We start from the raw sequence: 13181 nt of genomic DNA on the forward strand, positions 1-13181 counted from the left end.
TCTTATCCTATACTGTCAACACCCCTTTTCAACACAAAAAAGTTAGAATGGGCATATGCCAATTATCCCTGAAGATTGGGAGAAGGATCAAAGGAGAAGGAGGAGTTACAATAGAGAAGTTAGGATTTAACAAATGAGTATGATAACTGAAGCATTATACTGACATTTCTTTTTTGTCTCCAGTGTCATGGAGCAGCTAGAAGTAAAACCTGAATTTGTTGAACTCTAACCCAAGTAAATGTACTTTGAAATTGACTGTTTTTCTGTTTATATGTTATATTTCATAATTAAAAAACAAAAAAAAAAGAAAAGAAACAGGGAGAGGTAGTGAGAATCCAGAAAGACTGGATCACACAAATTTGTACTGGCTCCAATTCATAAGACTGTGTGATAAATTCTACTTGGTTTAGTTAAACTACTTTTTAAATGGGATGATTTAAAAAATAAAAGGCATACAACATTTTCAATGAAATATCAGGTGGAATCCTCAAAATATAAATGTAAACTAGAGAAACAGAGCAGGTATGATTGAAGCTGCTGACAAAGCTAGTCCAAGGAACGCTGGGTGCTAAAAAGCAAGAGCAAGTAATCAGATATTACATAGAAAATATAGATTGACTATATGTTAAGGAGCTCAAGAGATGACTATATGTTAAGGAGCTCAAGAGACCAAAGACAGAGTGGCAAGAATGTATGCTCAAGGCTGGGGCTGAGACTCAATAGTTACAAATGATTGTGGAAATTCCCATCAGAATTAGAAAATGCTTTTAATATTAAGATATACTAAAATAAACTTAATTGCTATGAATTTAGAAATTCTATAGGTCAACTTAAAACTGAGTTATTCTGGGGGACTTGTATAGCACTACAAAAGACCACTTTACAAGAAGAAAATTTCTAAATTCATAAAGGAGTTCTTCACTAAAATGCTTAGTAATAATTTCTCATTTGAACTACTAAATGCAACTATATTTTGTCCTTTAACCACCATGTTATAATGGATGAAACAAGTTACTGAATCAAAGCTTTAATCTTACCCTGAAAAATCAGCAGAATATTGTCCATAATCAAAGATATAAACTCTAGTAATTTGGCACACTGTGAGGTATCCCAAAGCAAACACAAAACAATATCTGAAAAACAAAAATAAGCTAGATTAGTGAAATTAATAAAGAACTCATTTTGTTAAAACATACATCTTAAATTAATTAACTGTATAATATGGTTCAAAATTTAAATATTACTAGACCTACTCAACAAATAGCTGCTTCTCCAATAAATTATAAAAACCATTTTGTAACATCTGTTTCTGTTTACTTAAATTTTGGTAAACGCATTTAGTAACTGCTATTTTACCTTTTCCTTCTGAAAGACTTCCAAACACCACATAATATATTTGTAAGTCAGGCTCACAAGCATAAAAATGTGATTACTGGTATTTTTTCTATTTAATATTCCTTTATTCTAAAAAATGAAAATCAGCACAAAAATATTTGGATAAAATACATATTAAACAAATTCTAAATAGGATTTCTAAAACTTCTCATCAATAGACTAAAATCATGTATTCCTAAGGTGTATAGGGTGGGACTTAATCACATCTTATAGGCATGAACATTTAGTCATTTTCGCAGACTTAAAATGCTTAGGATAGAGAATTACAATAACTAAAAACATATAATATGTGCACAAGAATTCATATATCAGCAGATGAGAACAGAAACCAAGAAAGAGATTGTAGAATATATAACACTGTAAAGGATGAAGGCTGTAAAGCAAATTAATGGGGAAAGGATGGATCATCACCTAATTAGTTAACAATTCTGGATGGATTAAAGAATTAAATATATAAAATCACAGCAAAAAGGAGCAGTGGATAAACATTTAGATGATCTTAAATTGGGGAAGGACCTTCTAAACATATACAATACAGAAGAAATCAAAGGAAAAACAATATACTTGGCTAAATTAAAATCTTAAACTTCTGAATATAGTCAATTCAGTTGGTTATATGAAAGAGTTCTTCCAAACTTTCAAGAAACGGGTAATTCTGATTTAATTATTCTCAAGCAATGAAAAAGATAAACTTCATAACTGAAATTCTTTACAAAGTTAATATATTCCTGATGGAGATATCTGACAAAGGCAGCACATGCACACATGCACACAAACTGTAGACAAACCACACATACAATAATCTCTAAATACCATGTGGCAGACTGCATTTTCCAAAGATGGCTATAACAGTATTTCCTATCTTATGTGTCCTCCTGTTACCTGACCTTGTGGCTTCCCCACCAAGAGGAATCGTCTATTTCTTTACCCGTTTGAATCTGAGCTGGCCCTCTAACTGTACTGACCAACAGATTATGGCAGAAGCAAGGCTGTGTTATTTGCAGGGGAGCCCATAATCTGCCTGACATTTTCTACTTTCCATATTTTGTAATTTGGTTGTTCTTTTAGCTTGCTAAATGCTGCCAGAATGCAATATACCAGAAATGGAATAGATTTTTTAAAAAGGAATTTATTAAGCAATAAATTTACAGTTCTAAGACCATAAAAGGTCAGAACTAAGGCATCAGAGGATACCTTGACTCAAGGAAGGCCAATGACTGTCACATGGTGTTCTAGTTTGCTAGCTGCAAGAATGCAATAGACCAGAAACAGAATGGCTTTTAAAAAGGGGAATTTAATAAGTTACAAGTTTACAGCTTTTAGGCTGTGGAAATGTCCCAATTAAGGCAAGTCTATAGAAACATCTGATCCAAGGCATCCAGGGAAAGAAACCTTAGTTCAAGGAGGCCAATGAGGTTCAGGGTTTCTCTCTTGCTGGAAGGGCACAGGCAAACATGACGACAGTCTGCCTGCCCCATGAAGCTCCCCAGGAGGCGCCTCCCTCTTCATCTCCAAAAGTCACTGGCTTAGTGGACTCTGCTTTGTGGTTCTGTGGTGTTTCGTCATTCTTCTCTGCTTTCTCAGAATCTCCAAAGGTTCTAAGAACCTTTGGAGGACTCTGTGGTTGTCTTGGCCTCGTGGCTCTGCTTGACTCTCCTATCGCTCTCTCGCAGTTCTCAAAATCCATTCTCTCCAAAAAATGTCTCCTCTTTTACAGGATATCAGCAAACTAATCAAAACTCACATAGAATGGGCGAAGACATGTCTTCATCTAATCAAGCTTAATACTCAGAGCTGACTGAGTCGCAGTTCTGTGGAGATAATCTAATCAAGCTTCTAATCCTAACAAAACTGATTAGGATTAAAACATAGCTTTTCTAGAGTAAATAAATCCTTTCAAACCAGCTCACATGGGAAGGCACATGGCTGGTGTCTGCTGATCCTTGTTGTGGATTCTGTTGTTTCCAGCTTCTGAAGCTAGTGGTTTTCTCTCTAAGCATCTATGGGCCTTCACCCAGCTTCTCCGGGACACAACTCTGGGTTCTGGCTATCTTAGCATCTCATGGAAGGCACATGGTGACATCTGCTGGACTCAGCAGCTCTAAATGTCCATGCCTAGGTGTCTGCTCTGTCAGCACTCCAAACATCTTCAAATGTCTATCTCTCTTTCAGCTCTGAAGCAACTGTGTTTTCTCCAAAATGTCTCCCCTTTTAAAGGACTCCAGTAAACTAATCAAGACCCACCTTGAATGGGTCAAGTCACATCTCTATCTAATCAAAAGGTCACACCCACAATGGACTGTATCAATCCCCGTGGAAATAATCTAATCAAAGGTTTCCAGGATTAAAGGACATGTCTTTTCTGGGGTACACAACACTTTCAAACCAGCACAACTGTCATATAAGAAGTGTAGTTACCTTGAGACTATCACATGTAAAAGTTCTGGGGGGAGGAGATACCATGTAGAGAGAGAAAGAGAAAGGAAGGAAGGCTGGAAAGAGAGAGGCAGACAGACATGCCAAGGAGCACTAAGATGTTAAATATGTTGACTAAAGAATCAGATGTCATATAGAACAGAGATAATCTATGCAATCAACCCTTCCTGAAGCAATATGTCTCATTCAAGGGAGCCCCATGTGATTAAGTGACAATTTCTCATCAGAAACTGGGGAGCAAGAAGGCAGTGGGAAGATATATTTAAAGTACTGAAAGCAAAAAACTGCCAACTGGGAATTTCATATCCAGCAAAACTTTAAAAAATGAGGGTGAGATTAGGACATTACCAGATAAACAAAAGCTGAAAGAGTTCATCACCAGCAGACCAGCCCTACAAGAGATGCTAAGACAAATTCTGAAGTTTGAAAGGTTAAGGACAAAAGATCAAAGCTACATGAAGAAATAAAGAGCTCCAGGAAGGGTAATGACAGGGTAAATATAAATGCCAGTACTATTGTATTTTTGGTTTGTAACTCTACTTTTTTATTTCCTACAGAATCTAAAAGGCAAATGCATAGATCTATGGTTCTAGACAATGTATGAAGTTATAATTTCTAAGCAGCACAAAAAGCAAACGAGATTGTTAAAAAATTAGGATATTAAATTTAAACCCCATGATAACTACAAAGAAAATATCAGAGAATACACAAGTTCACTGAAATAGAAATTAGAGTACAAGTTGCTAGAGGAGAGGTTAAGGGGAATGGGTGGTACTCATAATGGGTATAGGGATTTTGTTTGGGAAAATGGGGACGTTTCAATGATGGAAGGTAGTGAGCATACTGTAGCAAAGTGAATGTGATTAATCCCACTAAATAGAATGCTCGGGAGGGAATGGGATGGGAAAGTCTACGTTGTATATATGTTCCCACAATAAAAAAAAAAAAAAAAAAAAGAAAGAGCAATTAAGAGACAGTGACAACTAAAGGTAAAACACGATCTTGGATGGGATCTAATAAGACAGAAGAGAAGGCTCTAAAGGGCATTACTGTGACATGTTAAAAAACTGGAATATAAACTTTGTATCAATGTTAAATCACTTGAACTTGATAACTGAACTTAAGGTAGAGACATAAGTGAATGACTTTGTTCTTAGGAAAGATACATGGTCGTATTAAGTGCTCAAGGAGCATGATATGTATAACCCACACTATTCACGTTTTCAGAAAATAGACTGACAGACAGGTAGATAGACAGAAGGTCAGACAAACTTATGGACAGATATAGCAAATGTGGCAAAGTATAAATATTGGTGGATATGGGTATCTGGGAGGAAAGGGGTTGGTTGGAGTTCTCTGTATGGTATGTATATTGTTTTTCCAAGTGTCTAGAAAGTTTGAAAGTATTTACAAATGAAAAGTAAAAAAGAAAAACCTTAAGGGTGTTGTCCCACAGTGTCTGATTCTCAGATCAGAGTAGAAAGAAGGCTGTCTAGAACAGTTGTGTGAATGTGGCTCCTGTCTAATGTAGATTATAACTAATACACAGTAAGCCCATATAATTTTTAAAGGAACTATGATAGATTGGACGGAAAGGGACAGACAATCTTTGATTTTCCAACTTTCTACAGGTAAAAAGCAGGCTAAGAAAGCTATTTAGCTGCACAAATTGACCACTTCTTACCAGAAAATGAAAGCTAACTCACAGTATGAAACTAGGAATCCAGAGAGTAGACCCAAAAGCCACTGAGAACTACTCAGGGAACAGGACTGGGCCCTAATTGAGGAACTGGTAATGTATCTGTCTGGATTTCACAATTGCTATGGACTAGGGATTGCTACATGTTAACCTCCTTTTTGAACTGGAGTATCTAGTGCAGGTAACCGTATCACTGCCCACCACTGGAGATTCAGTATTTAGTGGTCAGAAGCCTGCCTGTTACTTGACAGATCCTTAGACTGAGAATTATACTTGAGGAACCACATCTAAGAACACTCATCCTCATCCATACTAGGTCTGACTTAGATACTAGATGAAAACCTCGACCTTCAGACTATAGTGAGACGAGATTTGGAGGATCCTGGGAGGAAATTGTTGTATTTGGCATGTAAGATGAATGTGAATTGGGATGGCCAGAGGACAGACTGTCTCCCAAGGTTGCCTACATCAGTAACAACTCTTCTTGTTGCGTACATAGTTCTTCACATCAAGAGTTGAAATCTAATTATCCTCCCCTTGAAATCTGGACTGGATTCAGTAGCTTGGTCAACCAATAGGATATAGTGGAAACTTCTTTATGAAACTGCAAGGCTAGATCATGAGAAATCTTGCAGCTTCCTCCTGGATTCCAGCATGCTGTCTCAGAGCTCAGCCATTATGTTGTGCGAAGCCCAAGCCCACCTGGAGAGGTGACAGGTAAGCACTCCAGCCAACAACCCCGACAGGCAGCATCAACTGCTAGCCACATGAGGGAACCATCCTGGATGGTCACAAATAGTCAAGCTTCCAAAGCACTGTAGCCTCTGTTAACATTTGCTAACAACTGTATGAGAGACCTCAAGAGAGTCTAGCTGAGTCAACTCAAACAATGACAAGAAACAATAATAATTTGTTAAGTCACCAAGTTTAGGATGGTTTGTCATGCTGAGACAGATAATTTGTTAAAATTTAATAAAATTTTAGCACACTAATTTAAATGAAAAAGACATCCCAATCAAGTAGAGTTTATTTCATAAATGCAAGCATGATTCAATATAGGAAGATGTGTAATATCTATCTTCATGGTGCTGGGTCAAAGAAAGAAAAAAGTTGTTAGGGGTAGATGCATAGAAAAGCATTTAATAAAATTCAATGATGTTTCCATGTTCAAAAAAAACCACACCACTTATTAAATTAAGCAAAAAGAATACTTCCTTAACATTAAAAAAATCTGACTAACAAAACATTCAGTACTTTGTCAGCCTTTATATCATTAATTCATGGGGAAACCAGAAAATTTTGAGTTTTGAAGTGGGGGAAAAAGAGTGTAGTATGGCATTAATGTACTTTTAGACTTATTTTGAAAATTTAAATAGTACTAAAGTCTACTCTCCTCAAATTAATTTCTCAATTTAACACCATAATCCCAATCAAAATCCTAGCAATACTTTGGTAGAATCTGAATAACTGACTTTCACGGTCTTCTGGAAAACTAAATAAATATATGATGAGGAGGACTTGCTCTATCCCAGCAGATAACAGAAGATACCCTGGTGATTTATTATGTACTATTGTTTCAGGAACAGATCAAAAGATTAACCAGAGGAGAAAGTTAAAAAAGAGACTCGTTGAACAACTAAAATTTTTATTATAAAGTTGGCATATAAAATTACTGGGAGAAGGATGAATTATCCATTAAATGAGGCCAAAAAAATTAGCTATCCTTTGGAAATAGTTTCCCAGCTCACAGTATATACATCTGCATAAAAATCCAAGTAGATTATGAAAAGATAAAAATATGACCATAAAAATATTAGAATAAAGTACAAGAGAATATCCTTAAAATCCCAGAATAGAGAAACCTTAGTAAACATGACATAAATCATAAATGCCATGAAGATAAAGTTTGACAAATATTTCTTATGTAAACATAAGAAATTTCTATATGACAGATGCCAGAAAATGAAAGGACAAGTAAAAATTATTTACTTTCTTTGATAAGATAATATTCCTAATAAACAAAGAAATTCCACTGATCAAAAAGAAAAAGATTATGAATGAAGTGAAAAGTGGACAACAGAAATGATCAAATTATAGAAGAAAAAAATAATAGCTAATTCAATTTAGAAAACAAATAAGACTCACTAGGAGATATTTTATAATCAGGAAAAACATACTAGAATGATAATATTTGCTCAACATAAGAATGGCAAAAGTTCATAAGTAGATAATATCTACGTTGATTAGGGAAAACAGATACCCTCAAAAACTGTTGGTAGGATTATTACTATTATCATTATTTTTTTTTTTTTGCATGAGTAGGTGGTAGGGATTATTTTAAATAGTTTTTTAGGGGTAGATGATCTTGCATACATCTCACTGGCAATCTTCTAGGATACATCAGAAGATGTATATACTCTTGATTTGCCAATTTAACTTTCAAGAGTTTATCCTAAAAAAAAAACAATACATATACACATTCAAGAATGCATACACAGATATTCACTAAAGCACTGCATTTAATGACAAAAATGGAAAACCAACCAAACATCTCTCAAAACAACTTTAGTTAAAATAAATGAAAAAAATTAAAATAAATAGAAAGCCATTCTGTGGAATACAATGTAACACTGTTTAAAATCTTTCCAAAAATCTACAACCTCCAGATGGGTCCCTGGACCAGACTAGTCCTGAAACCTAGAGGGCCTAGCCTCTCCAGAACATCCTCTAGTTCCATCACCCTACCCCATATTATTGACAGCCCTTTTCAACATGAAATAGTTAGAATGGCCATAGCCCAAATACCCTAAAGAGAGGGACAGAAAGATCAAAAGTGATGGTGAAGTTATACAGAGATGATTGATTTAAAGAATGAATATGATCACTGAATCATTAAATTGATTTCTCTTTTAGTCTTCAGTATCTTAAAGCAGCTAGAAGTAAAAACCTACAATTGCAGAATTATAACCCGTGCCAAACTCTGAAATATGTTCTACAACTAGTTGTGGTTCTGTGCTTTGAAATTTATTGCTTTTTTGTATATATGTCATTTTTCACACAAAAAAAGTTGATTGTGATGATAAAAAAAAATTTATTCCTTCTAGTCTTCTGGTATTCTGGAGCAGCTAGAAGGAAAAATCTGAGAGGATTGCATCTTAGCCCATGACAAACTCTGGGATCTGTCCTGTAACTACTTGTTGAAGAGTGCTTTGAAAACTATTGCATTTTTCTTTCTTTGCTTAGTATATATGTTATATTACACAATAAAAAAGTTTTAAAAAATTAGACATCTATATGTACACAAATTCAAAGTCAGTATTAAGTGCTGTAAAAACAAGCTAAAGAATAGTATGTTTAAAACACAATTCCACTTCAGGTATAAAAAGTGCTATACAGATATATATATACATATACACATAAACAAATAAATGTATGTAAACAGGTATTTATATATCATAAAGTTCTAGAACAAAACTGTAGCTGCTCACTCCATATCCATTTCCAATTCCATTCCCCCTTGCTTTCCTTGATTACAGAAGCAGAAAATCTAAATATTCAATTTTTCTGCTTGTCTTGCAACAAGAGGTAACCATGATAGACAGATCTTACCAATGAGATGTATACAGACGTCAGTGCATAATATTCCATCTTTGTATTTACCACATTTTGTTAAACCAGTCGTCTGTTGATGGGTATTTGGACTGTTTCCTTCTTTGCTGTTTCCATCTTTTGGTGATTGCGAATAATGCTGCTATGAACATCGGTGTGCAAATGTCTGTGTCACTGCTTTCAGCTCTTCTGGGTATATACCAAGTAGTGCTATTGCTGGGTCATTAGGAAAACTTGATACTTGGTTTCCTAAGGAACCACTAAACTGTCTTCCATAGCAGCTATACCATTACACATTCCCACTAGCAGTGCATAAGTGTTTCAATTTCTCCACATCCTCTCCAACATTTGTAGTTTCCTGTTTGTTTAATAGCAGCCATTCTTGTAGGTGTGAGGTGGTATCTCATTGTAGTCTTGATCTGCATTTTCCTGTGCTTTTGAGCCATCTGTATTTGCTCTTCAGAAAAATGCCTATTCATATTTTTCGCCCAAATTTCATAATTGGGTTATTCGTTCTTTTGTGAAACAACACTGATTTTTGTATGCTGTTCTTGTACCTTACCACTTTGCTGAATTCATTTACTAGCTCTAGTAGCTCTGTTTTTTATTTTTCAGGAATTTCTATATATAGGATCATGTTACCTGCAAATAGTGGAAGTTTTACTTCTTCTTTTCTAATTTGGATGCCTTTTCTTTTTCTTACCTAACTGCTCTGGCCAGAACTTCCAGTACAATGTTGAATAACAGTGTTGACAGCAGGCATCATTGTCTTGTCCCAGATCTTGGAGAGAAAGCTTTCAGTTTTTTACCATTGAGTATGATATTAGCTGTGGGCTTTCCATGTACCCTTTATCATGTTGAGGAAATTTCCTTCTATTTTTATTTTTCTAAGTGTTTTTATGAATAATTCAGCATGAATTATGATAAATGCCTTTTCTGCATCAATGGAGATGATCATGCAGTTTTTCCATTTGTTTTATTAATATGTTACATTAATTGATTTTCTTATATAAAAGCACCTTTGCATGCCTGGCATAAATCTCACTTGATAATGGTGTATAATTCATTAATGTGCTGTTGGATTCAATTTGCAAGTATTTTGTTAAGGATTTTCATATCTCTATTCATAAGAGAAGTTGGTCTATAATTTTCTTTTCTTGGAGTACCTTTATCTGGCTTTTGTATTAGGGTGATGTTGGCTTCATAGAATGAGGTAGTGTTCATTTCTCTTCGAGTTTTCTTGTGAGAAAGAAGTTTCTTACAGAAACTTTAAGAGTTTGAGCAGAATTGCTATTAATTCTTCTTGAAATGATTGATAGAATTCACCTGTGGAGCCATCTGGTCTTGGGATTTTCTGTGTTGGGAGGTTTTTGGTTACTCATTCAATCTCTTTATTTCTAAGTGGTCTGTTGAGGTCTTCTATTTCTTCTAGAGTCATTTAATGTAGTTTATGTGTTTCCAGAAATTTGTCCATTTCATCTAGGTTGTCTAATTTGTTGGCAAACAGTTTTTCACAGTACTCTCATATGGTCTTTTTCATTTCTGTGGGGTCAAAAGTAATAATCACCCTCTCATTTCTGATTTTATTTGCTGCGTCTCTCTTTCTTTCTTTGTCAGTCTAGCTAAAGGTGTGCAAATTTTATTGATCTTCGCAAAGAACCAACTTTTAGTTTTGTTAATTGTTTTTTTATTTCTCAATTTCATTTATTTCTGCTTTAATATTTGTTATTTCTTTCCCTCTGCTTGCTTTGAGGTTTGCTGTTCGTTCTCTAGTCCTTCAAGGTGTACAATTAGATCAGTGATTTTGGTTCTTCTATTTTAATGTAGCATTCAGGGCTATAAAATCTCCTCTCAGCACTACCATAGTTTCATCCCAATAGTTCTATTATGTAGTGTTCTTGTTTTCATTTATCTCAAGATATTGACTTATTTCCCCTTGCAATTTCTTACTTGATCCATGGAATGTTTAAGAAGTGTTATTTAACTTTTTATGGGGTATTTGTGGGTTTTCCAGTTCTCAGCCTGCTATTGACTTCCAGATTCATTGCATTATGGTCAGAGAAGATGCTCTATATAGTTTCAGTCTTTCTAAATGTACTGAGATTTGTTTTGTGACCCAACATATGGCCCATCCTGGAGAATGATCCATGAGTACTTGAGAAGAATGTATATCCTGCCATTTTGGGGTGCAACGCTTATATGTCTGTTAGTTCTGGTTTGTTTACCATAGTATTCAAGTAATCAGTTTCCTTTTTGATTTTCTGTCTAAATGTTCTTTCTGTTGATGAGACTGGTGTATTGAAGTAAAAAACTATTATTGTAGAGGGGTCTGTCTACTTTCTCCCTTCAGTTTTGCCAGTTTGCCTCATGTATTTTGGGGCCTTGTGGTTAGGTGCATAAATATTTATGATTGCTATTTATTCTTGGTGGACTGCTCCTTTTATTAATATACAGTGACCTTCTTTGTCTCTTATTACAATTTTTGCTTTAAAGTCCGATACTAGTACAGTTGCCCCACCTGTTTTTTGGTTACTACTTGCATGGATTATCATTTTCTATCCTTTCACTTTCAATCTATTTATGTCTTTGGGTCTAAGGTGAGTCTCTTGCAAACAACATATAGTTGGATCATCCTTCTTTATTCATTCTGCCAACCTGTGTCTTTTATTAGGAAGTTTATCCATTAACATTCAGCGTTATTACTGTATAGGCCATACTTACTTAAGCTATTTTGTCCTTTTGTTTTTTATATGTCATGTCTTTTTTGTCTTTCCTTTCCTGCAACATTCTTTTTTGTACAGTTGATCTTTTATGATGGATCTAACTGATCCCTTTCTTATTTCTGTGTCTGTATATTTTAAAAATACATTCTTTGTGGTTACTATAGGGTTTATATGATGCAACCTCTGTCTTTAAGTCTACTAATTTGAAAAGATAGCAAATTAGCTTCAATAGCATACATGTTCTCTAATCCCATATCCCTGTTTCCACTCTTTATGTTGTTTTTGTCCCACTTTACCACTTTGTAGGCTGCCCATTCATTATCAGGAAATATACTTTTTTCTTCTTCAGCTGTATTCTGATTCTTACATGAATTAAACAGGAGAGTTGTGTACTGAGGATACAGTATTACTGGGCTTTGCATTTAAACTCTCAGTTACTCTTACTGAAGATCTTTACATCTCCACACTACTCCAAGCCACTCTCTCCTGTCTTTTCTATTCAACATGCAGAACTCTTACAGGACCATAAATTTCTTTTATGTTTCTTTTAAAACTTTCTAATTCTTTTTTATGCTCACCCAGTGTCTTCTTAATATTCTTTATCTCTTTATGTATATTTTCCTTCGTCTCCTTGAATTAAAAGATTTGTTTGAGCATCTTCTATTAGTTGTTCCAACTTCTGAGTCTCTTCTGAAGGTTTAATTTGTTTCCTTGACTGAGCCGTATCTTCCTGTTTCTTAACATGGCTTGTAATTTTTTTCTGATGTCTGGACACCTGATAATCTTGATGAATTAACTCTGAAGGTCTGTTTCTCCTACTTGTCTAGGATTCTACTGTTAGTTGCCTTTATGTTAAGGCTCTTCTTTGAGGCTGGCATAGCTCATACTAGACCTTTAGGGTAGCCTACGTTTAATCATTCAGATTTTCTCAGCTTTTCTTCATCTGATTCTTCTGCTGGATATGCAGTGTACTTTTTGCATAACAGAAGAAAGCTCCTTTCTTCTATTCTATCTCTGGGAATCTTGATCTATTATATTTGTTTTACTGCACACTACCCCCACCGCCATTACTATAATTTGCTTAAATTTCTCTCTCACTCAGTGCCCTGTTTTCCTTACAGTCTTGTTTTACATATCTCCATGACTCATATCCTATATCTAATCCAACATTAAGTTCTGTGCTGGTATGAAAGGATGTTTGTCCTCTAGAAAAGCCATGTTTTAATCAAAATCCCATTTTGTAAAGGCAGAATAATCCCTTTTCAATATTGCATGTGTGAGTCTGCGCTTGGATCATCTCCAAAGGTTGATAAACTGGA

General features: G+C 35.0%; 1 protein-coding gene across 3 annotated transcripts in view; it reads right to left on the reverse strand.

Moving 5' to 3' along the window:
• The window catches only part of MBOAT2 (membrane bound glycerophospholipid O-acyltransferase 2), a 217050-nt gene that overhangs the window by 91405 nt on the left and 112464 nt on the right, over positions 1-13181 (reverse strand). For all 3 annotated transcript variants that reach the window (XM_077153131.1, XM_077153133.1, XM_077153132.1), the window contains one exon: positions 1038-1133. In XM_077153131.1, coding sequence (XP_077009246.1) covers positions 1038-1133 — 96 coding nt within the window. The remainder of the gene's footprint in view (positions 1-1037; positions 1134-13181) is intronic.

The sequence above is a fragment of the Tamandua tetradactyla genome, chromosome 3 (genome assembly GCF_023851605.1).
Source record: "Tamandua tetradactyla isolate mTamTet1 chromosome 3, mTamTet1.pri, whole genome shotgun sequence".
NCBI lineage: Eukaryota > Metazoa > Chordata > Mammalia > Pilosa > Myrmecophagidae > Tamandua > Tamandua tetradactyla.